The sequence below is a fragment of the Hemiscyllium ocellatum genome, chromosome 16 (assembly GCF_020745735.1).
Source record: "Hemiscyllium ocellatum isolate sHemOce1 chromosome 16, sHemOce1.pat.X.cur, whole genome shotgun sequence".
Classification (NCBI taxonomy): domain Eukaryota; kingdom Metazoa; phylum Chordata; class Chondrichthyes; order Orectolobiformes; family Hemiscylliidae; genus Hemiscyllium; species Hemiscyllium ocellatum.
In genome coordinates this window covers 39,535,445-39,560,908 of record NC_083416.1, presented here as the reverse complement: position 1 = coordinate 39,560,908, position 25,464 = coordinate 39,535,445, and the positions used below count along the sequence as shown (strand labels likewise).

At 38.6% G+C, this 25,464-nt stretch overlaps 1 protein-coding gene across 5 annotated transcripts in view; it reads left to right on the top strand.

The window, feature by feature from the left end:
* Window positions 1-25,464, top strand: part of pdlim7 (PDZ and LIM domain 7) — a 143,571-nt gene that overhangs the window by 85,653 nt on the left and 32,454 nt on the right. Inside the window, exons 5-8 of one of the 5 annotated variants that reach the window (XM_060837145.1) lie at window positions 3,017-3,100; window positions 5,195-5,346; window positions 6,941-6,977; window positions 11,811-13,197. The exons of the other annotated variants lie outside the window; for them this stretch is intronic. Coding sequence (XP_060693128.1) covers window positions 3,017-3,100; window positions 5,195-5,346; window positions 6,941-6,977; window positions 11,811-11,907 — 370 coding nt within the window. The 3' untranslated portion in view covers window positions 11,908-13,197. Of the gene's footprint in view, window positions 1-3,016; window positions 3,101-5,194; window positions 5,347-6,940; window positions 6,978-11,810; window positions 13,198-25,464 lie in introns of those variants that run through there. 5 annotated transcript variants of the gene reach the window in all.

Below are 25,464 nucleotides of genomic sequence, written 5' to 3'. Positions count from 1 at the left end.
CAACTCCTCAGATACTGAAGCAGTCTGTGTCCAAATGCAACAAGATCCGGACAATATCCTGACTTAGACTGACAAGTCACAAGTAACATTTGTGCCACACAAATGCCAGGCAATAACCATTTCCAATAAAAGATAATGTAACCACCACCTCTTGATATTCAGTGGTTTTATCATCACTGAATCTCCCTTGAAGAGTCCTTGGGGATTACCAGCGACCAGAAACTCAACTTGACTAGCCAAATGAATACAGGGGTATAAGAACAGGTCAAAGGTAATGAACATTGCAGTGAACGACTCCCCAAAGCTTGGCCTTCATCTACAAGGCACAATTAGAAGTTTGATGGAATACTTGGATTGGTGCATGCCCAACAACATTCAAGAAGCTTGATACCATCAGGGACACAGCAGTCTACTTGATTTGCACCACATCTACAAGAAACCAGTCTCCACCAAAAATGTTCAGAAACAGCAGTGTGTACTATCTAAAAGATACACTGCAGAAATTCAACAAAGATCCTTAGACAGAACTTGTAGAACCCATGACCCTGACAATCTTGAGGGGTGAGGACAGCAGATGCATGGAAACACTACCTGAAAATTCCCCTCCAAGCTACTCTCAATCCTGACTTGGAAATATAGCGCTGTATGCTACTGTCACTGTTTCAAAATCCTGGAATTCCCTCCGCAATAATATTATGGACAGTATGGACAGTAGCAGTTCAAGAAGGAAGCTCTCAACCATCTTGTCAAGGACAACTAGCAATGGATAATAAATGCTGGCCCAGCCAGTGACACCCACCTCCCATGAGTGCATAAATGTTGAGTTGTGCTCATTGATTAAAAATCCAATTTTCCAACTCTATTTGAAAATTGGCATAAAAATCTGCATATTGTGAGTTGTATTAATAAATTCAGTGTGACTGATAATTACAAAGAACAACAGAAGAACAAAAAAAATTTACAGCCCAGGAATAGGCCCTTTAGCCCACCAAGCCTATAGGTAAAAGCAATGACTGCAGATGCTGGAAACCAGATTCTGGATTAGAATGGTGCTGGAAAAGCACAGCAGTTCAGACAGCATCTGAGGAGCAGGTAAATCGACATTTCAGGCAAAAACTCTTCATCAGGAATACAGGCTGTATTTCAGATGAAGGGCTTTTGCCTGAAACATTGATTTTCCTGCTCCTCGGATGCTGTCTGAACTGCTGTGCTTTTCCAGTCCCACCAAACCTGTGCCGATCCAAATCCACTGTCTAAACTTATTGCCCAATTCCTAATCCCTCTGCTCCCCACCTACTTATGCATCTGTCCAGATGCACCGTGCCTCCCTCTGCTGGCAACACGTTCCAGACACTTACCACCCTCTGTGTAAAGTAATTGCCATATACATTCCCCCTTAAACTTTTCACCTCTCACCTTGAACGCGTGACCTCTCATTATTGAATCCCTCACTCTGGGAATAAAGCTTATCGCTATCTACCCTGTCTATACCTTTTACGACTTTGTAGACCTCAATCAGGAATCCCCCCCCCCATTGTGATTTTTTCTAATGAAAACAATCCTAACCTACTCAACCTCTCTTCATAGCTGGCACCTTCCATTCCAGGCAACATTTTCGTAAACCTTCTCTGCACCCTCTCCAAAGTGCTCACCTCCTTTTGGTAATATGGGCAACCAGGACTGTACACAGTATTCTAATGCGGCCGAACCAGTCGTGTACAATTGTAACATGACCTGCCAACTCTTGTACCCGATACCCCGTTCAATGAAGTCAAGTATACCATATGCCTTCTTGACCACTCTATCCACCTGTGTAGCCATCTTCATGGTACAATGGACCTGAACTCCAGATCTCTCTGCCCATCAACTTTTTCCAAGGCTCTTCTGTTTACAGTATGGTTCGCTCCAGAATTACACTTCCCAAAATGCATCACCTCACATTTGCCTAGATTGAACTCCAGCTGCCACTTCTCTGCCCAACTCTCCATTCTATCTATGTTCTCCTGCATTCTTTGACAGTCCTGTATGCTTTCTGCTACTTCACCAATCTTTGTGTCATCTGCAAACATACGGATCAGACCAACAATGCCCTCTTCCAGAACATGTGTGTATATCAGAAACAACAGCAGCCCCGGCACAGAGCCCGGTGGAACACCACTGGTTACCTTTCTCCATTTCGAGAAACTCCCTTCAACTACTACTATGTCCTGTTGCTCAACCAATTCTTTATCCACCTAGCTAGAACCACCCTGCACATCATGTGACTTCACTTTCTCCATTGGTTTACCATGGAAAACCTTGTCATACACTTGGACTTTAGTAAGGCATTTGATATCTACAGTCCTCCCTTCATCTATCAACTTGGTCACTTCCTCAAAGAAGTCTATTAAGTTGGTAAGGCACAATCTCACCCGCACAAAACCATGTTGCCTCCCACTGATAAGCCCATTCTTTCAATTCTAAGTAGATTTTATCACTCAGTACCTTCTCCTGCAACTTTCCCAAACTGACGTCAGGCTCACTGGTCTGTATTTACATGGAATATCCCTACTATCCTTCTTGTACAGGAGGACAACATGAGCAATGCTGCAGTCCTCCGGCACCTCACGTGATTGTGATTTTTTTTCTCTCCGGTCACTGGAACTTTTTTTTTCAAAGCCTAGTCTAATGGAACCCATTTTGATTATTGTTAAAAACCCATCCCCTTAGGGAAAAAAGTATATTATTTGTGCCTGGTCTAGCCTGCATGTAACTCAAGACCCATGGGAATATTGCTAACCCATAAATACCTCTGAAGTGGCCTTCAGGTCTAATTGGCTCAAATGCAGACCTTGATAGTAATGCTCACTTCTTGTATAGGAATTAAAAACCAATCTGTGCATCTTGTTAAAATTACTGTTAACAATTATTTTCCTCATTTTCTATTCATCAACTTTCCTTTTATTGCTGGGTTTCTGTAGCTTTTCATGTCTTTTAACTTGTTCTTTCTTTAATGTTTGTACTGTAATGCACTCAGTGAAAATGAGGAGAAATCTGAGAATCGTCCCAAGTTTCACGTTCTTCGTGATGAAGAAATGCTTTACGATCTTGGTGACTATAGGTAAGCAGAGCAAGCATGGAAGTTGCAAATCTCAACATGGCTGGCTTTAAATCCATTGCCATTGTGTGGAACATTAAAAGTAAGGATTTACTTAAAAAAAAATAACAGTAGGGCAACTATGCAATTTCTTAATTTTAACATATTGCATTTTAAGAATATTTTCTTTTTGCAAAAAGAACCAAGCATGGTTCTTAGCATAGTTTAAACTTGGATAAACTTGGCTGAACTATCCAGAATTGATATAAAAAAAAACAGAAAATCCAAATAGCTAAGTGCCGTTTAAATGGCTTTAAAGGTTTCTTGAATGTTTTTCAGCAGTTTGGGCTTTATATTAATTCCATAACTTGAATTAGTACCAATTCAACTAAACTGCATATCAAGGTTGTCTTGCTTATTTTGTGTTCTAACCCTTTTATTGGATTTCTTAGATAACCATTCTGTCTTATCCAAGTAGCATGCAGCTAAGAAATTGTCAAAGTTTTCATGTGATCACCTGAGAGAAAAGAAGGGGTGCAGTGGGAGGTTAGGGGAATGTTTCTGAACTTCCAATCATACATCTATAAATTAGAGTTGCCATACACAAAACAATAACATGTTTTTCGTTTACCATGCATTCTGAATGCACTGCACAAAAATATAATTTAATCTGTTTTTCATATTGCAGAGAAATGTACTTTTGGGTAATTGGATCCTCCTTCTTTGTAGTTTTGTAGTCTTCCTGCTCTGCATGATTCAATGATGTACTTGTGGTATACTTACTTTTTGAGTCATCAGTGATAAAGAAAGTAGCTTTTTTTTATTATACTGCCCTTCTGTGATGAAATGAGGTTAAGTAGCAGGTAAATTCAATATTAGGAGAGTTGAATATGTCAAAGTTATTTAATTGAAATGCAGCATGGTGGGGTCTTTTTTAAAACTTCGAGAAAGAAATCCGAAATGTTACTTTATCAAAATAGGTCTTGAATATTAGGTAACCTTCAAAGTGATGTCACCTGTAGAATTTATTTTTGTGCATGTCTGCTCTGATGAGATCTAGAAGATGCAGTGTGATATTCCAGGACCGTCTTGATGGCTTATTGAAGCTATTACTGAGATTAGTAGTTTTGTTTACTTTTCTAATTTTTCCCAAAACCTGGTGTATTAGGCCACAGTGATCTAATAGCACTATAGTTGGTTTTCTACCAAACTAACATAAATGGAAAAGGATATTTTCCAATTTTAAATTTTGAAATTAAGTACAAAGGTTAACAGGAGGTGTATCAAGAGAAATTAATTAGTTGAATTTTGTAAAAATGTGCAATTAGACTGGAAACTGTTTTGGACTAACTGTAGCATACTCAACCCAAAACACATCATAGAGCTTGTGAGCAGAAATTTTTGGCAAGTTGACTTTTGTGAGATTTTCTTAAATTGTTTACTGTTGTCTTTTTTGGGATGCATTTTATAAATGGGAAATAACCTAATTTCAGAGATGGGTAAAATTATGTACACATTCTCTGTTTTGCTGTAGTAATAACATGATGATGATCAATGGGTAATCTTTTTTAAAGTGAGAAACATTCTGCAATAGATTAAAATATAATACATAACTCTGTGGTATTTGCTGAATGCAGCCTTTCTGTCTTTGGCAGTAGTTGCAGTGAGCATGCTTATTGTGTTTTTTTTCTGAAGGTTTTAGATGTCAGCTTTGGGTCAGTGATAGCATTCTTGCCACTGAAATAAAAGGTTGTGAGTTCATGTATTACTCCAGAGACACGAACACACAATCCAAGCTGGTGCTGTCTTTCATTTGAAGATGCCACGATTCTATTTGAAGGATAGCAGGGAATGAATTCCTATGATCTTTCAGTTCGTACTTATCCTTCAGCCAACATCACTAAAAATGGATCATCTTATGAAGCTGATCTCATTGGGGGACAAAACTGGGTGAAAATGAGTTTTCCTGACATCGTAACAGTGAATCCCATCAAAAACTGGCTGCGAAATGCATTGGAATGTCCTGAAGTCATACACGTTCTCTGCAGTTACTTTCTCTCTTTACTTCACTTCTTTCTCTGTCTTATTCCTGTCAAACCCATCAACCACATAATGTAGGCATTATGTCAAAACTGATCAACGTGTTATCATCCCCAATGATGCCAGTAAGAAGCGACTGATGGTGGACACTGAGGATTGGCAGCCAAAAACAGGAATAACCCAGTCTCGCTCTTTCCGTATCCTCGCTCAGTTGACTGGCACAGATTTCAGTAAGTGTATTGGCCGCATTAATCCATGATGATTAAACAAACATGCATGCCAAACAGTTATTCCAGAACATAATGGTTGACGTCCACATCCGAAGATGCTAAAGATCAACTGTGTGACATGTGGCGAATAGAAAGTTGAAACAGATACATTTTGGGAGGGAAGTGCTATAAGGACGGCTCTCATTGTTAGTGAAGATAAAGTGAAAAACACCAGAGGCCTCAGTCAGAAAATCAAACAGAAAACTCTTGGATATAAGTTTGGGGAGCATGTTGCTGAGTGAATGTTCGAATAAGTCTACAGAAGGGGTGTAAGTCAAAATGGAAAGTGGTGGAGGGTGGTGAAGGTTGGGGATGATGGAGAAGTTGGAGCTAATGAGTTACATACGTAAGGCCCACTGTTTTGGAATTGTATAGACTGGCACTTAGGAGACTGATGAGGGTATTTGTACAGTCGCAATTGAACGTAAAAAATTAAATAAAGGGTATAAACCAGCATTCATAGTATAGGTTACAAAAAAAACTCAACTACTTCTTTGTCACTTGGGTTTGAATGCAGAAAGCCAGTATGTGTAAATTGAGGAACATTAAGTATTTTAATGCATCAGTTATTTAAGATTTCAAGCTATGTTGTGCTTCTGAATAATCATTGAATGTGCTAATATGTGAATAGGGTAGAATTTAAACCAAAATAGAATTACTTATTATAGAGAACTTTCTGTTGAATATTGAAAAAGACTGTGTGTGTTTCTAGAATTGTGGATAGAATTTAAGTTTGTAGTTTATTGTATCCAAGAATTATTTCATTTTAGAACTTAAGAAATAACCAAGTATATTCATGATGTAAATTAAATCAAATCAAATGATGGAGTGAATATTGCATGCAGATGTTTGCAGTAAGCCATATATAATCTATGCTATCAACTAGGTTTCATGACTATAAACTTCAGTTCTGATGTAACTGAGAAGCAAAGAGTTCATGTGAGATAAACTTTTTTGACTTCTGTGTAAATAGATAATTTTAAAAAGTAATTATTTAACAAGATGTGGATGTTGCTGATGAGGCAAAAATTTATTGTCCATCCATAATTGCTCTTAAACAGATTGCCTATGGTTCTTGAATCAATATAGGCTACGTCATATAGTGAAACCAATTTACTTTGTTCAATGACATTCGTGAACTACGTGAGTTTTTGCAACAATTATTAGTGGTAATTACTGAGACTAGTTTTCATTTCCATATTTTAAGCAATTGTATTTGAATTCCAGCAGTTTCTGTACTTGAATTTTAACTCATTGTTCTCAAATCATCAACCTGAGCCCTCTGGATTACAAGGCAAGTAATATCCCTACTTCACACTCTCCCCATCTCGGATCACATACATTAATTAGAGAGAATTTGTTTTCCCTTTTGGGCCAAAAGAGCAATTATGCTGGAAAAGTCAATATGCATGGAAATAATATATAGGGGCTCATATTTTAGTTTGACCAATTAAATGTAAAAAAAACATTAAAACTCTCTTTAGTCTGTGTTTTTGACTTTGGATTGGCACGTGCCATTAATTGAGCATCCCATATTTTTTCCAATTAATTTCAGTGCGAGATCCAGATGATGAAGTTGTTAAAAGGGCAAGGTAAGATGTAGAAGATAAAAGAGATGGCCAATATTGCTGATGGAGCATAAGTAAAATAAGCCATTCAGTTAAACATTAGGATTCTTTGGTATTTTAATGAATATTCTGGTCAGTTGAGCCCATTATATTTTCCTATACAAAATGCTATATTTGTACTAATCTTGTATATACGTCCTGCTACTTATTATTATAATATATTTTTGTGAAATTGTTTAAGATATCCCAAACTTGGATCAGGTTAAACCCTTTTATGAATGCTGTGACTGGGAGGAATGAGTAATTACGCTGTGCCAAGTTTATATCCGTGGTTGCTATTAGAGGTATAAAGGAAGGACAAAATATATAACTTTAGAATAGGTGCTAAGTTATATCTGCATACTAGTTCCAAATACCCTAATGTTCTAATCCTTTTTAAAAAGGACAATGTTTAGTCTTACCTCCCATTGTGCATTGCCATATGTAACTGACTGGTGATGTGTTACAACATGCATCTTCTATATACAGCAACTACACCACAACATTGTGGTGATTATATACCTGCTCAGATAGTTGGTAGTAATTTTGACCTATGAGGTTGATAAATCACTTCAATACTCATTGCCCCAGATATAAGATATTCACTAACCGTTACATGTCTTTAGTGCTGGAGATTTCTGGGCAGGGGCCTCCTGTCAGGAGGAATTCTTGAATACAGCAGCAGAGAACATTCAGCTCACAAATATTGCAGTAGAAAATGTGCTGTATTCTGTTTTGGTTTATATAGGAACAAGCTAGCCATTTTGGCAGCTCCTTGAAAGTGGAAGTATTCAAGTCAGGTGTAGGGCTTATGCGTGGGCAGTATTGTGCCAGTTGGATGAGGGAAGGGAGTGGTGTTCATGGAGTAGCATGTATGTTGATTGATTGAGAGGTGGTGTGTCAGATGAGATGCCAGGTGGTTGAGTGGGTAGTGCCAGGTAAGTGAATGAATTCTTTTGAGGTGGGGGTTTGTCAGGTCCGATGAGCAAGAGATGAGAGAGGTGTTGTGTCCAGGAAGTCAGGTTGCTTAGGTGGTGGGGGTGTTGTTAGGTTGAGGGAGAGGAATGGAGTAGTCTTTGATTTGTTGGTTGAGGATGGTGAGGGGTTTAGGACCATATTGAGGGTCTTAAGGTTTCTTCTATGTCTGTGGTTGTTGGAGGAGCAGGTGAAAGGTGAGGATGACTGGTCAGGCCTGGGAAAAGATGCACTTTGTTTTAAGAAATGCTTGGAGGTAAGGGATTGGTGTAAGTTTAGTTGGGGAGTTAGTTTAATAGTTACCAGAAGTTGAGAATGTGTTTCACATCCTTTAATTTTCTTGGTTAACTGTTGAGCTTAAATGAGTCAGGTCACTGAGTTCTTTCTTCAATAGGCTTTGAGGAATCCAGACCAAGGCGATTGCTCATTGGGGAAATATAACTTCCCATCAATTCCCGTGGAGACAGCTGCAGCAGGAGTCTGCATTGTCCTGATGCAGCTCCAGTATACTCTGCTCCATTGACTTTCTGGCTATTAGAATCATAGAGATGTACAGCATGGAAACAGACCCTTTGGTCCAATCCATCCGTGCCAACCAGATATCCAAACCCAATCTATCCCACCTGCCTGCACCTGGCCCATATCCCTCCAAACCCTTCCTATTCATATACCCATCCAAATGCCTCTTAAATGTTGTAATTGTACCAGCCTCGACCATTTCCTCTGGCAGCTCATTCCATATACATACCACCCTCTGCATGAAAATGTTGCCCCATAGGTCTCTTTCATATCTTCCCCCCCTCACCCAAAACCTATGCCCTCTAGTTCTGGACTTCCCAACCCCAGGAAAAGACTTTGCCTATTTACCCTATCCCTGCCCCTCATAATTTTGTAAACCTCTATAAGGTCACCCCTCAGCCTCCGACGCTCCAGGGAAAAAATCCCCAGCCTGTTCAGCCTCTCCCTAGAACACAAATCCTCCAACCCTGGCAACATCCTTGTAAATCTTTTCTGAACCCTTTCAAGTTTCACAACATCTTTCCGATAGGAAGGAGACCAGAATTGCACGCAATATTCCAACAGTGGCCTAACCAATGTCCTGTACAGCCGCAACATGACCTCCCAACTCCTGTACTCAATACTCTGACCAATAAAGGAAAGCATACCAAACGCCGCCTTCACTATTTTATGTACCTGCGACTCCACTTTCAAGGAGCTATAAATCTGCACTCCAAAGTCTCTTTGTTCAGCAACCCACCCTAGGACCTTACCATTAAGTGTATACGTCCTGCTAAGATTTGCTTTCCCAAAATGCAGCACCTCACATTTATCTGCATTAAACTCCATCTGTCACTTCTCAGCCCATTGGCCCTCTTTGCTGTCCACTACACCTCCAATTTTGGTATCATCTGCAAACTTACTAACTGTACCTCTCATGCTCGCATCCAAATCAATTATGTAAATGACAAAATGTGGAGGATTCAGTACCGATTCTTGTGGCACGCAACTGGTCCCAGGCCTCCAGTCTGAAAAACTACCCTCCACCACCACCCTCTGTCTTCTACCTTTGAGCTAGTTCTGTATCCAGATGGCTACTTCTCTCTGTATTCTGAGATCTAACCTTGCTAATCAGTCTCCCATGGGGAATCTTGTCGAACACTTTACTGAAGTCCATATAGATCACATCTACTGCTCATTTTGTGAAAAGGCATCTGTCTGTCTTCGCGTTGCATTTTGAATGAATTTGAAAAGCATCAGCGTGAAGATGATTCATTATTGAGGTATCAAACCAAAACATTGCTTTCATCTGTGAGCTTTCAAATGATCAAGCTAAGTTGAAGCTATAGACCATGTCAAGTGCTCTGATAAACTGGAAAGTAGGTGCACTGGCCTGAATGGTGGTGCATTTTCTTTCTTCCTTCAGTCCTTGAAGTAAAATTGTCAACTCATTCTCAAAAATATTTCTACAAACTTGCAACAAGTAACAAACAAATTTATTTTTCCTTTTCTTATGTAATTATTGCAAATGTTTAGTCCCCCTTTGTTTCTAAAATTTAGAGTCATACAGCTCGAATACAGATCCATTGGTTAAGCCAGTCCATGCTGTCCATAATCCCAAAATAAAGTAGTCCCACCTGTCTGCGACTTGCCCATATCTCTCCAAACATTTTTTTATTCATGTACTTATGCAAATGTCTTCTAGATGACTTCTACTTATCTCCCACATCCACCACTTCCTCTGGAAGGTCATTCCACATGAGCTGCTGTGTTAACAAAAATTCCCTTTATTTTTACACTATTTAAAAAAAAACACATTAGCAACTTATTTAAAAACTAGAAGAACATTGTTTTTGCTCTTTATTGCTAGACTTAATTCGATGTCAAAATTTTGCAGAGCTGTAAAATTTCCTTTTTTTTTGAGTTCAGGCAGCTAATCTAAAGGATCTATCTCCCAAATGAAGTCAAATGTTCCACCATGTGTAGAATAAATGACCTTATTTAAAATTGACTGCCCAGTTCTTTCCGTGGTTAGTACTTGTAAAATCCTCATAGTCAAAGAGCAGGAAAATACAAAGGACACATTAGTAAATATGATACATTGCTACCAATGATGTACAATTGAAGGACAAAGTGATACCCCAATCATAAATCAAACAAGGTAGTTCTGAAATATTCTGAAAATGAACCAGAGTTTTGGAAAGCAATAATTGCTATAATTTTGCAGAAATTCAATTCATGGTTGTCTTGTTTTGCATTTGTAAAACAAGCAGCAGTAAACTGAAAATGACTGTGGCTGTACCTTGACTAAACCCTGATATGAAAGGCTCATCTGAAGCCACTGACTGCCTGCTCAAACCACTTTGAAGTTTCTACATGCAGATTCGATTCTCTGCTGTGTCAGATGCTGAAAAATAATTCCGGTATAGATTAGTGGAGTCTGTGATATGAGCATTTGTCCAATGTTGTGTGTGGGGGTCTTCAGTGGCTTAGTTATTAATAAGGTTCCTGAAGAAGATTTAAGGAAGTTTATATTTAATGTGGAGCTAGAAACTGCAGGAAGACTTTTTTTTTATTCTCCAGTTTTTTTTAAAAAGTGTTTCAAAGTGAGTACAGATTTTTTTTTCACTCACTTAATGCTTGTAACCCACGTGACTGGTATGAAATCAATGGACCAAATAATGATGCTCTCACTCTAAACCTTTTAAGAAAATATGCTCAAGATACTCATACGCATTTTGATCCAGGTTCATATTCAAGGCTAAAGATACAAGTTTCTACATTCCGAATCATGCTATTTGTTTTATTAGGTGCTTTAATTTCAGCTCTGTCATGTATATGTTCTATCAGCTGAGTTATTTGCCATAGAATCCCTGCATTGTGGAAACTGGCCGTTTTGGCCCAACATTTCCACACCAACCCTCCGAAGAGTAACCAACCCAGACCCATTCCCCCTACCCTATTAATCTACATTTACCCTGATTAATGCACCTAACCTGCATATTCCTGAATATGCTGGGCAATTTAGCATGGCCAATTCACCTAACCTGCACATCTTTAGATTTAAGGTATTTGTCCCTCCCTGCAAAAAAAGATTAATTTTGCATACGTGTGACCTAGACTTGCTTCTGCATTTTAGTTAAACAGCTTTGCCATTTATTTAACATGGAACCATCAATCGTGTGAAAGTACATCTGCATTAAATCAAACCTACATTTATTCCGAAAGCGGTGGTAACTGACTTTTCTGCAACTTTAATAATGAGGAATATTAAGGTTTTTTTCTTAATTTAATAGTTCTGCTATTTCTTTTTATTTTCTCATCTTTCTTTCTTATCTTCCACAGAGAGAGGCTTATCACTGAACTGCAGAGCCCACGCTATATGAAATTGCGTGATTGGCATCATGAACGATCTGCTCATTCTCTTAATATAAAAACTTGAACTTGGCTAGAGTATAATTGTGAACAGTTCATCTCCTCAATCCTCTGTCTCAATCAGTTTCTGTACTGAGCACTTCATCTTTCTTACTTCTGAGCTTTTGTTCTCCTCCTTTTGACATTTCTTCATGTGCAATATATACTGTTGCAATATCTGTTCGACATAAAGTATAAAAATCTGGACTGTTTTGGAGTTTTTAATTTGTTGTTGGCATGGTTTTGATTTAAAAATTGAGTGCAGTTTTTCCAAAACTGAATATGCATCACAATTGGAACTGTTAGGCATGATTTGATAGGAACTTGGTAAATTGCAATTGAGGAATGCTTACATTTTATTTTGGTTGCAAATAGAAGGGTTAGATTCACGAGTACTTACATTTAAAGAAACATGTTTAAACCTAATGTGAAGCCTTTGCATATGTTTGTAACATAGCATTAATGCACTGTATACAAATTTATATATAACTGGTTTGTTTTGAGAAAATATTTTAATAAAAGCTCTTGAATTAAGTAATTCTCCATTTGATTTCCAAATAATTATGCAATTCAAAGTATATACTTTTGAACTTGAATATTTTAAAAACTAGTTAATATTTTAATAGAACTGGAGATTAATTTGTAAAACTTTGGAGCATGATGGGTACATGCCCTTATTAAATTGGCACATTCCCAAGTACAAAAATATGATTGAATGCATTAACCAACCAATCCCAAGCATATCTTTGATGACCAGACTAATACAAGTTTCTACAGGAAATCCTGCTCCAAGTACTAGTCATTTATTAACCACTTGGAAGTAAGATTACTGATGGAGCTGAATTCAACATTAAATCTATCAGTCAAATTGATTTGAAAAGTGACACAGCAAGGTTTTTCCTGGTTAAATATAGTTAATTCGTTCATATAGATTTTCTTGACTTTTCTTCCTAAGTAGAACCTTCCTAAAGAGAGAAATCAAATATCAAAATGCTAAATGTTTTTATTACATATTTCACCTTCCTCTCTCAAACATTGCAGTGCACAATAATAAGAACAAATCTGGTGGTCACTTAATCTGAAACTTAAGTATCTCGAGTTGCTGTCAAATTATTTCTCGCTACACATAATATTTATAGAGTTTTGTTCACGTTTACCTGTGGTTTGCAACTGTAGTATCATCAACCTAACATGAGATCTTGCAAAGTTGACTTTGTCCTATATCTAAACAAAAGCTGAATATTATTTCAAATAAAGTTTGCAAGTTAAGAAAATACTTATTGAATATATTTAGATTCAGCAAATGCTATTAGTGGAAAATAAAATGATTAGTAGAGACCAGTGGTTATGCCTTGTGTTTTTTTTTATACAACACCGTTTTTCCTTTAAGCTTGTTTTAACTAGTAAATAACAGCTTATGCACCAGTTCATTGTAGTAAAATATCCCAAGATGCAGTCCCTTTGTCTTTATGGCTTAACTATGTAGTTTCAGCCCAATGGGAAAATCCAGTAATACCTGAAAATGATTGTGGCGATTGTTCTGGACTCCTTATTTTAAAGGATGAGTTAGACTAATGCACTATTGAACGATCCATATCGTTTGTGAAGTTGGCAACAAGGAAGAGTTTATCCCAGAATCTGATGCTTTTGTACCAGAAGCCATGCATGTGCAAATCAAAATCACTCTCACTCTCACTCTCACTCTCACTCTCACTCTCCCCCCCTCCCCCCTCATTGTCCCACCCCATAAAGTTTTTACATCTTTCAGTCCTAGCTATGAAAGGCTAAATGGAAGTGTTGGGAACATTAGCTGCAGCTGATTTTAAAAAAATCTACCCCATTAGCTAAACTATCCAAATAATATAAAGAAATTAATGGACTTCAAAAGTGATTTAACCAGAAGCTGAAAAGGATGCCTTGATAGTTACTCTTGTAGATCAGTAAATAACAGACGGAAAAAACAGCTAATTGCTTTATAGCATCTTTATGAACAAAGTAACCATGGATGTCTTTATTTAATATATGGCCAAAATTTTAAAAGAAAACAATATTTCGAGGATATAGGCTTTGCTTACGGGACCAGCATTTTTTTCCTATCACTGATTTCCTTTGAGAAGGCAGTGGTGACCTTGAAATGCTGCAGTCCCTTTGGCTTGGGAAGCATTCAGTGTTATTAAGGAGGGGGTTCCACAATAGTAGCTGACTAGTAGTAAAGTGGCAGCAATATGTTTGAGTTGGGCTGGTGAGTGACTTGGGGAGTAACTTTTAAGTAGCGGTGTTCCCATGTATCTGTTACCCTTGTCCTTCCAGATGGTAGCATCTGTGTTTGAAAGGTACTATCTAAGAAGCCTTTGTGAATTCCAGCTGAGAATTTTGTAGAAATATGGCTATTGGTATTAAAGGGAGTAAAGTAATAATCAAGTGGGCTGCTTTGACCTAGGTAGTGTCAAGCTTCTGGAGTATTGTTAAAGCTGTGTTCTCACAGGCAAGTGATGACAATTCTGGGTCGATGCCAGTGTTATAACTCTAATGGAACAGCTTAGTTAGGAGTGTGATTATTTCTGGAGCAAGTGTGTTCAGTTCTATTGCCGGAATGTTGCAAGGGCCTTTAATCTTTGCAACATCAAATGCATTAAGCCATTCCTTGATCACAGGAAGTGAATTATGTTGGCTGAAAATACTGCATGAAAGGACAACCCTTAATCTGCAACTTTATCGCTGTGTACATTACATTTGAAAGGAATAATCCAGCAAATGATTGTAGGATTGTTTTTATTGGAATTTGATTTGATAAATATCTCTATAGGGGTTTAAAGTACTGTTGGATATGCAATGAATGCTGAAGCAATTACATTTGCACTGACCTCAAAACTGCCCACAAGGATCGAGCAATCTCTGAGATGTGGATTTTCACTTTCCTAATGGCTGTTTGTCTGCCATTAAGACAGGAGATCTACAGGCGTCCAGCATCAATGATTTTATGAAGCTGCAATCACCTTGTCGAGGACACCAACCAGGAATTTCAAAGTGCTTTGCCTGAATGCCTTTAATAAAAGGGAAAGATACTTACATAAGTGATTGGATTCAGAAGCAAAAATATCCATGAAGAAGCATTCCTTTTTTTATTACGAGAAATTTAATATCTTACAAATGTAATTATTTTTTATGGGTCACTGAAGAGAAGTAGTCGACATTATGAAGTTATAATCAAATCAAAAAGAAGCCATTCTATCCATTGTATCTGTGTCACTCTCTGTAAATGAGGATTAGATGGCCCTATTATCTAGCCCTTGTGGCAATTGTTTTTCTTTTCAGATACTTACCCAATTCTCTGAAACCTGCAATTGAATTTTTCACCGCCACACTCTATGGCAGGACATTTCAGATGGTAACCATTTGCTCTGTTATTTTTTTAAACATGTTTTCCTTATGTTGCTGTTAGTTCTTTGCCAATCACCTTAAACTGATGTCCTCTGATTCTCAATCTTCTGCCAAGACTCTGTCTAAACTCCTATCTTGATTTGGAATATTTGTCTCCTCTCCTCTCAAATTTCTTTATAAAGAGAACAATCCTAACTCCTCTAAACTGTTCAAGCAACTGAAGCATATCATAACTGGAACCATCTGCTGCAATCTTTTCTGCATCCTCTATAAATCCTTCATGCCTTTCCTAAAATGTAGTGTCTGGAAATAGATGTTGACAGAATAGAAAGACAGCAAAATTATTTGAATAGAGAAAGTTTGCAGAACTGAGGCACAGAAGAAATTGGATGGCTCGGTACATGAATCTCAATGATTTTAGTATGTAGGTTCAGCAAGTGATCAGGAATACTAATGAATATTACCATTTAGTTCACGCTAAGTGGAACGTAAAATTAGCAAAATTTTTCCACAGTTATGAAGGGTATTGGTGAGACCACATTGAAAGTACTGTGTGCAGTTTTGGTCTCATTATTAAATAAAGGATAGAATTACTTTTGAAGTAGTTAGGAGAAAGTTCATTCAACAGGTTGGGTCTGTATCCATTGGAGTTTTGAAGTATGTCAAGTCATCTTATTGAAACACTAAATCCTGGGTGGGGAGTGGGGGTGGGGGGGCGGGTCCAGGGGGCGGGGGTTCGGGGGACTTGACAGGGAGGATGCTGAAACAATGTTTCCGCTTGTGGACAAGAGTCAGACTGGGGAGGGGGAGTAGTTTAAAAATAAGTGGTTGCCCATTGAAATGGGTGAGATTTTCTTTTTCTGATGGTTATGAGTGTGGAATTCTCTTCCTCTAAGCATTGAAGAGAGGGTCAATGAATACTTTAAAGGCCAAAATAATTTATTTTTTTGTTAGTTAGGTATCCAAGGATAGGAAAGAAAATGAAATTAACCCACAGATGGATCAACTATTAAATGGTAGAACAGGCTACAGATACTGAATGGCCAACTCTTAATATATTTAATTCTGCTTTTCATTTGTGTACTCTGCTATAAAGGTTTGCCATACCTCCCTTGCCTTTCTACTCTCTGCTGCTACCCACCCAGAACCCCATGTCTTTTTAAGCATATTGTCACTCTGCTCTGATTCAAAAAGTACTGCACATCTTCTCCCAGATCCCCTGCTCCTGCACCTGCTTTAGATTGAAATGTTATTTTCTTCAATCTTTTTGTTCTACGTTTCAAACTGTAAGACTTTGCACTTGCATGAAATACCATCTCACTAACCTGTCTGTCTCCAATGGAAGTTCATGAGTATCTTCCTGATAGTTCATAGGCCTTCCAGGTTTTCATTCTTATATAAATTTTGTATTTGTGTTGTGTACGTCAAGTCTAGGTCCTTAGTGTTTAGTGAAGAAACAGTGGTCATAATACAGTCTTGATCCTAGCTGATAGTAATACTGAACAGGACAAATGAAATCTGACTTGATTAATCAATTGCACACACAAATGATATATTTTCATGTGTTGGCTAGTTACTGCAATATGCACACGAGGCTGTAGGTGTTCTTTAACAACAGAACGCAAACTGTTTTTCTCTCTCTTTATATACTAAAGAACTTGCAGATAAAATCTTTTAGGGTCCTGAATGTCACTGGCTGTGGTGAGAAATATGGCAGATTCTTGTGAACAGTCGAATGAGACCTACCCTGATGCTGGACATAACTCGCTACATTTTTTAACAAAGTTCCTGGTGTCAAGGCGCATTGCCAATGTGGCAGTGGGGAGTTACCTGTTAAAGAATTATTGCTTCTGCACATCTCACCTTATCAATATGTACTTCTCTGCAACTGACCTCTGATATCTAATCCAAACATTTCACACCTATTCTGACTCAAGTTTTTTTGAGTCAGCTAATTTCTCCAAGTTTATTTGTTTATGGATTGTGGAGACAGTTTTACACTTCTTTTCCGGGTCTGCTGGTACAAAGCTTTCTCCATTTTGATGGCCTCAAATGTTGGTCCAGCCATGTTGGAGTAGTGTGCAGTTCTGGTCACATTGCTATAGGAAGAATATTATTAAGGTGGAGAAGGTGCAGAATGTTACTGGGAGGATTTTGAGGGGGGGGGGATTGCTTTTAAGAGGACAGGCTGGATAAACTGGGACTTTTTTGACTGGAGCCTATGAGATTGAGGGATGACATTTTTGCATTTATAAAATCATAAGGTCAGTAGCAATGGTCTTTTCCCTATGGTCGGAGAGGATGAAACTCGAGCATAATTTTAAGATGAGAGGGGAAACGTATAAAAGGAGCCTGAGGGGCAACTTTTTCCACACTGTGATTCATGTTTGGAATGAACTGCCAATGGAAGTGGAAGATGCAAGTACAATTACAAAATTTAAAATACATTTTGATAGGTACATGAATAGGAAATGTTTCAAGGGATTTTGCCAAACTCTGACAAATGGGACTAGTTTAATTTGGGAAACCTAGTCAACATGGATGAGTTAGATTGAAGAGTATATACAACTCTGACTCTCTTTCAGTATGCAGAACTAGAACACTTATACATTCCCATAGCACACCTCACTGATGACCTGCCCTGTCCCTTTGGCATGCCTCTTATCTGGTACTAGCACAATTCAACCACTCTTCATAGCTGGTACCACTCACCACTGCCAGGATATCCCAAAATAAATCATCATCCCCGGTGGCGGTGCCATCTTTAAAAGGCTGTTATGCACCCAGACAAGAGTAGTTAGTCTGGAGCTGCCCTGCACAATTTATGGCTTTTGCCAAAAAGGGGAAATTGGCACCCTGCTTTGCAAGCAGAGACCTAGATGTCCTGGTAAACAGGCTGATGAGGATGGCGTCCACCTGCCCTAGGACCGGCAGTAGAGGGCACATACCAAACCCTGCTTGTCTCATCCAAGTTCACCACCCAGGTCAGTGCAGTCTCAGCCATCTAGGGGAATATGTAGGAAGAAGATCAATGACCTTTTCTGTTCTGTAAGTGTACGTGCCACCACGACTTCCTGCTGTGTGTCACTCTCTCACTCTCTCACTCTCTCTCTGCTACCACATCCACTTCCTAGCAAGGCAATACTTGTGAATGTGTGAAACAACTTCCCTTCTCCGCCCCTCTCTCTCACTCGCTGTCTCTCTCCTTATGCTAACAACCCTGTGCTATCCATCACAATCACTCAGAACACTTCACCACACCAGCACTAGCAGCTGTTCTAGCCATTTTCTATCTATCTCAATCTCTCCTGGTGGATCACACGACACGCAGCTCCTCATCCCCAAGAGAGGAGGACCTGACCCTGACCACCCCAAATGCCTATGTGACCATGTTCAAGCCCCTGGATGTATCCAAGGATTTCTTTGATATCTGTGCTAGGACATTCTTTCTAAAGAGTGTCTCCCTTGATATAACTGAGCACTCCACCCCTTCGACTTTAACACATTTGGTAGAAGCATATGGAGTTGTTTTATGTGGCAGTTGCTAGCATGTGTAGATGTAACAATGATGTAGCATAGTGTCACACAGCAACATGTAAACCCCTTCTTGACTAATGACAGCTGACAACCACAGTAGGCTGCCTGACTTTGTATCTGCACCTGAAAGGCAGAGCAGGGTAAGGCAGGGGTGCTCAGAGGGTATGCAAGCAGCTCTGACTTGCAGTCTGGTCCAGTCTGTGACCTGGGTACCTGTTCAAGCATCATTGCGATCAGAGGTGCCCATGCTTTCCAAGGTTCAGAATTCAACTGCAAAAGTACATAGTAGCACATCTTGATTCACTTATTAGGGCATGGATAGTTAGGCACATGTCAAATATCAAGGTCTGTTAAAATGAGGTGAATGTAACTGTTCTGCATAGCATGAGCCCTGAAATGTTGGCACTGGATGCTCAAGTTGGAGATTTAGGTTTGCCAGGCACCCCTCGGATTTCCACATTGTGTTTTCGGTGTCTAGTTTCAATCTGGTTCTGTGGTAGAATAGGAGCTTGCTTATTAATGGGGTGCGATTGTATGTTAATAAGGGTGATAATGAGCAATAATCACCATTAACAGGCATCCCACTGCTTTCTAGCAAGAATTACATCACAATGTCCAGAACACCCTCAGAAAATATGACTTTGCTTTTCCTGACATGAGGAAAAGTATCACTGGATTTTTTTCATAGTTCTGCCAGCTTCATCAACTGCAGAAGTCATTCAGGATCTGATAAGATGCAGCCCTTGCTTACATATGAGCACATGACATAAGCACAGAAGCAGGCCATTCAGCCCATTAAGATTATCTGCAAATTTGACTATAATACATTCAACTTCTGATTTTCCAAATTATGTCTTTGCATCTTCTATCAAAATAAGCTTTGATATATTTACTCTGTCATAAACTCAACAGTACAATAGTTTTATCCATTAACACATCAGAGAGTCCTCCTAGGCACTTGACTAAAAGTCACATGTAGTTTTAGAGTTGATATATTTCAAAAACAAAAACTACCTTTGGAAACCGACCCACATCCATCTGCCTCTAATGGAAAATCCAAATCGCAAAATAAAATATCGACATAATACATGAGATCACAGTTCCTACCCCTGCAAAGGAACACTGTAGCATAATCAAATCTGAAAAACTTCCTCACAGCAACTGTTACTTAGTCAACTTTCTAATCACAGCTATCGTTCCTTCTGTTCGATGAGCCAAAATTTTGCTGGCAAGGCTTCGATGTCACACATGGTCAAATGCGTTTTGTAACTCTTTATATCATTCATAAATTACATTACTGTGTTACCTCATCAAAACTCAACCATGCTAATAAAATAGATATTGTTTTTAACAAATCTGTGCACACCAAAACACCAAATAGTGTTCATTTTGTCCCAGGCATCACTTTTATTCACTCCTCCTCCTTCCTCCCAAAATGGAAGACTTCATTGAGGTTATACTAACTCATCAATAGTTCACACATTTATCCTTGCGTTCTCCTTTTGAACAAGGACAAAAGATTTGCAACTCTTTTGCATATTCATATCAAAAGAATTATGAAAGATTAAGCCCAGTGCCTTTAATTTTCCTGATGAAGGGCTTTTGCCCGAAACGTCGAATTTTCTGTTCCTTGGATGCTGCCTGACCTACATAGAACATAGAAGGATACAGCGCAGTACAGGCCCTTCGGCCCTCGATGTTGCGCCGACCGAATCCTACCTAACCTATACTAGCCCAATAACTTCCAAATGCCTATCCAATGCCCGCTTAAATGACCATAAAGAAGGAGAGTTCACCACTGATACGGGCAGGGCATTCCATGAACTCACAACCCGCTGTGTGAAGAATCTACCCCTAACATCTGTCCTATACCTACCACCCCTTAATTTAAAGCTATGTCCCCTAGTAACACCTGACTCCATTAGCGGTAAAAGGTTCTTAGTATCTACCCTATCTAAACCCCTAATCATCTTATACACTTCTATCAGATCTCCCCTAAACCTTCTCTTCTCCAATGAGAACAGCTTTAAACAGAATCAACTTTAAACAGAATCAACATTTTAAATACATGTCTCTTGATAAAAGTTAAACTATCTAATGTTTTCAGTACCTTCTTTCATTGCAACCTTAACAGCAGCATCTTCCTTGTTAGAGAGAGATGCAAAAATATGTTTTCTTTAACCCCATCTATGCCCTCTGTCACTGTGTGAATCCCTTTTTTTTATCCCTATTTTTATTTCGAATTGGTTCCATCCCTCCTTGTTACTCTTCTATGTCTGCAAAAGAGTCCTGGAATTCCCTTTCATGTTAGCATTCTGATTTTATGCCTTAGGATTTCTCTCCTTTTCACCTTTTTTGGTTCTTTTGCCTCCTATCTTAAATCGGTGTTCTTTGTTACTATTTGTTTTGTTCCTGGAAATGGATTTCTCCTCACATTACAGAATTCAGAAGAAGCATATGACACCCTGCATAAAGTTGCAAAGAGAAAATTTGTTTAAAAATAAAACCACCTATATAACTTTATTCCATCACACTCCTGACCTGTACCTTGTACTGGCCTGGCCTGCTGGTGCATCACCCTCCTCACCTCCATCCAGGGCCTGAAACCATCCTTCCAGGTGAGACAGCGGTTCACCTGCCGCTCTTCCAAACTAGTTTACTGTATCAGGTGCTCCCGATGTGGTCTTCTGTACATTGGGAGACCAAACTTAGGGAACGGTTCACCGAGCATCATAGCTGGGTTCACATTGGCTGACCGGACCTCTCAGTCACTGCCCATTTCAATTCCCCCAATTTCCAACATGCCAATCCTTGGCCTCCAGAATTGCCTAAGCAAACCACAGTGCCTACTGGGGGAACAGCACCTTTATCTTCTGCCTGGGTACCCAGAGGATTCCACATCAAGTTCTCCAATTTCAAATAACCTCCCTCTCCATCTCCTGATTACCTTCCTAGCCCCTCCCCCTTCCTGCCACTGCTCCCTGCCATTAACCAGATTCATTCTTCCCATTGACCAACCAGGTGATACACTCCACCTGTCTTCACCTATCTCCACTTCACCACCCTGCCCCCACCTCCCCCTTTATCTGCAGCTCACCCCACACCCACCACTAGCCCTGAAGAAGGGTTACACACAAAGAATCGACTTCTGCACCTCCTGATGCTGCCTCGCTTGCTGTGTTCTCCCAGCCTCCTGCCTGCTTACCTTGTAAAGAGTAAGTGGGTAGTTTACTTAATGCTGATTTCCCAATCTCTCTTCACTGTTAGGAGTTTTAGTCCACTCGTTTACTGGACAATGGTAATGTCCAAGATATGTATCAGTGGTTTGCTAAGTTACTTTGGAGGGTATTTAAGAGTTTTTTTAAGAATTGTTTTGTGATCACATAGATGAGACTGTATGAAGACAGTAGATTTCCAGCCCTTGTGGATGACAGTTATTCATATAGATTTGTGAGAATCTAGTAGTTTTCCATTCATTATCAATGTGATTATAATTTTACTGGGAAGATGGTGGATGCAGTTGTCGAGTATGTTATAACACTGGGTAAACCTTCCTGCTTAATTTAAAACCAGCATCACAAAGATTTATCCCATGCAGTAATTCTGTAAAAACAAAAAATCGATAGGCCAAGAACTATGTAAAATAAAAATTAACAACTTTATTTCTTAAAGTATAACCGAGAATAATTAACAACTATTCACAAGTTCTTTCTCTAACTTACCTTTTACCTTCCCTTTTATCATACTAGTCCAATAAAACTCCTAATTAAGATTTACAAAACAAAACCTCTTATCTCAAAACCAGGCAGCTTTTGGTTCTTCTATTTGGATCTTCCTCTGTCTTCTCCTCTTCTTCTTAGGGATTTTGTGTCACAGGTTATTAATCGGTAAAGGTACTTTTAAGAGAGCTATTTTTCAAGCAGTCTGTTCACATGTTGGGACTTTGTAGTTCTCCTCCCAACTGTTCAGTTTTCCCCCGGAGCATTTGATTGTATCATTGGCTTTTAAGATTATCAATATACTCAATTCAAACTTGATTGGAATTTGGTATTTTCGGGGTATAACTTAAACTGATTGGCCTAAGTCAAATCTTTTTTTTTGCCGTTTCCAGGAAACCATCTACTGCAGTAGCTGGAGCACATGTTATAATGTCTTATTGAGAACACTTAATGCTGTAGCTGCTAGCTTTTAACTCTCTTTAAAGGTACAGTTCACCTACAACTTCATAACATCTAGCCCCCCCCAAGAAAAAAATGAACCATTGAAATTTTTAAACAAATTATCCTAACATATAGATAACTTTAATATAAGTTCACCGTAACTTCTTCCCATATACCAGTGTACATATTTAACATTAAATAAAGACAAATTTCATCTGAACAAATTTAATCAGTTAAATCCATGATAACACATCTGCAGTTACATTCTTCCAACCCGCAATATGTATGAGTTGTAAAAGTCTGTAACATTAAGACTCCAATGAAATAGTCTCATATTCTTATCTTTAAAACATTCTAAGATTTGTAAGCGGAATGTGGTCAATGTACACAACTGTCTCTGACACATAGTTTGTGACATACATATTAAAATGCTGTAAGGCCAGGACCAAACTCAATAGTTACTTTTCAGTTGGATGTTGATCTTTGAAAAGTAACCAACTGGCAGTTCAATCCCATCCTTATCTTCTTGTCCAAGTAATACTCCAACTCCAATGTCACTAGCATCAATGGTGACTTTAAAATGTTGTGGAAAGTTTGATGTAGCTAAAACTGGTTTGATGATTAATATTGATTTCAAATGGTTGAATGCCTTCTGGCATGGTTCTGTCCACCAAAACTTTGTGTTCTTCTTCAGCAAATCGGTTAACGGTGCCACTACACTAAAGATTGGAACAAACTTCCGATAGAAACCATTGAGTCCTAAAAATGAATGCAACTCTTTCTTCGAGATTGGTCATGAAAGGTTGACCCCAAGGAATACAAAGATGAAGGCCATCAAGGAATTTTCATGACCAATGTTATATTCCAAGAGCGCCACCTCTCCTTTCATGAATTCTGTTTTATTTATGTTTATCACCAGTTTTGCTTCTCATAGTCGTTCAAAGAGCTCTGCCAACTGTACCAAGTGATCTTTCCAGGATTTACTAAAGATCACTACATCGTCCAAATAGATTGCACAGTTTCTTAACCCAGTCATAACTCTGTTCATGCGTCTTTGGAATGTAGCGGATGTGTTCTTCATTTCAAAGAGCATCATTTTAAACTGATATAGCCCATTTGGAGTTACAAACGCAGACATTTCTTTCGCCATCTCTGATAAAGTTACTTGCCAGTAACCAAGCATTAAGTCCAACTGGGTGATGTAACTGGCTTGTCTGACTTTCTCGATACAGTCAATATACTCAATTCAAACTTGACTGGAATTTGGTATTTTTCGGATTATAATTTAAACTGACTGGCCTAATTCGTATCTGCTTTTTATTGTTTCCAGGCAACTGGCTAGTCCAGTAGCTGGCGCACCTGTTACATTATGTCTTATTGAGAACACTTGGTGCTGTTACTGCTAGCTTCTCACTCTCTTAAAAGGTATAGTTCCCCCGCATCTTCATAACAAGTACTTTAGTAGACGAACAGCTCCTGTAGGAATGTAAGATCTGTTACTGGTAAAGTCAATCAAGGGTAAGAAAATCCTGAAATTATTTATCTGGAGTCCATCAGGAAGAATTTGGAGGAAAAAAAATATATACCAAGATAGGTATTAACTTAAACAAAAAAAATGGAAGCAATTAGGAAGATATCTGAAGATGGAACATAAATATGTATATTCAAGTGTATGTTTATGAAATTTAACTCAAATATATTGGCAGTTTTGCTTTTATTTTTAACTAAATTGTGTTTGGCATGTTTCGGGGTTATGTATACTACTACACAACTTTATCTATGACAGCATGTAAGACTTGAGAGATGAAATTAATGTAATCTTATCATTCAGTATACAATCAATATTTACTGTATGTTGAATTAAGTGAATATTACTTAATAATTTTCATTAGGACATTGGCTTCTGACGAGAGATTAATAAATGATTATTGGCAATGAAAATTCAAAATGTTTGATACCTTGTATGTTGACTTATTTAAATAAAATGACAAGAATGTTTAGTGATTCATTTGGATGAAATAGAACAAAAATACACTTGAGATATGCTTTTATATTCCTCATTCACAAATGTGCATTTAGCAAATCAAATATCTTCAAGTTTCTCTAATAAACTCTAGGAGGAAGTGAGGACTGCAGATGCTGGAGATCAGAGTCAAAGTGAGCCACTGCAATAGCACAATAGGTCAGGCAGCATCCAAGGAGCAGGAGACTCGATGTTTTGGGCAGAAGCCCTTCATCAGGAATGTGGGGATAGGGCAAAGGGGGCTGAGAGATAAATAGGAGGTTGGGGATTGGACCTATCACCATCCCTCCCCACCTGCATCTACCTATCACCTTTCCAGCTACCTCACCTCCACCCTCCTATTTATCTCTCAGCCCCCTTTCCCACCCCCACATTCCTGATGAAGGGCTTATGTCCGAAATGTCAATTCTCCTGCTCCTCAGATTCTGCCTGTTCTGCTGTGCTTTTCCAGCACCACACTTTTCAACTATGAACTCTGTGTATT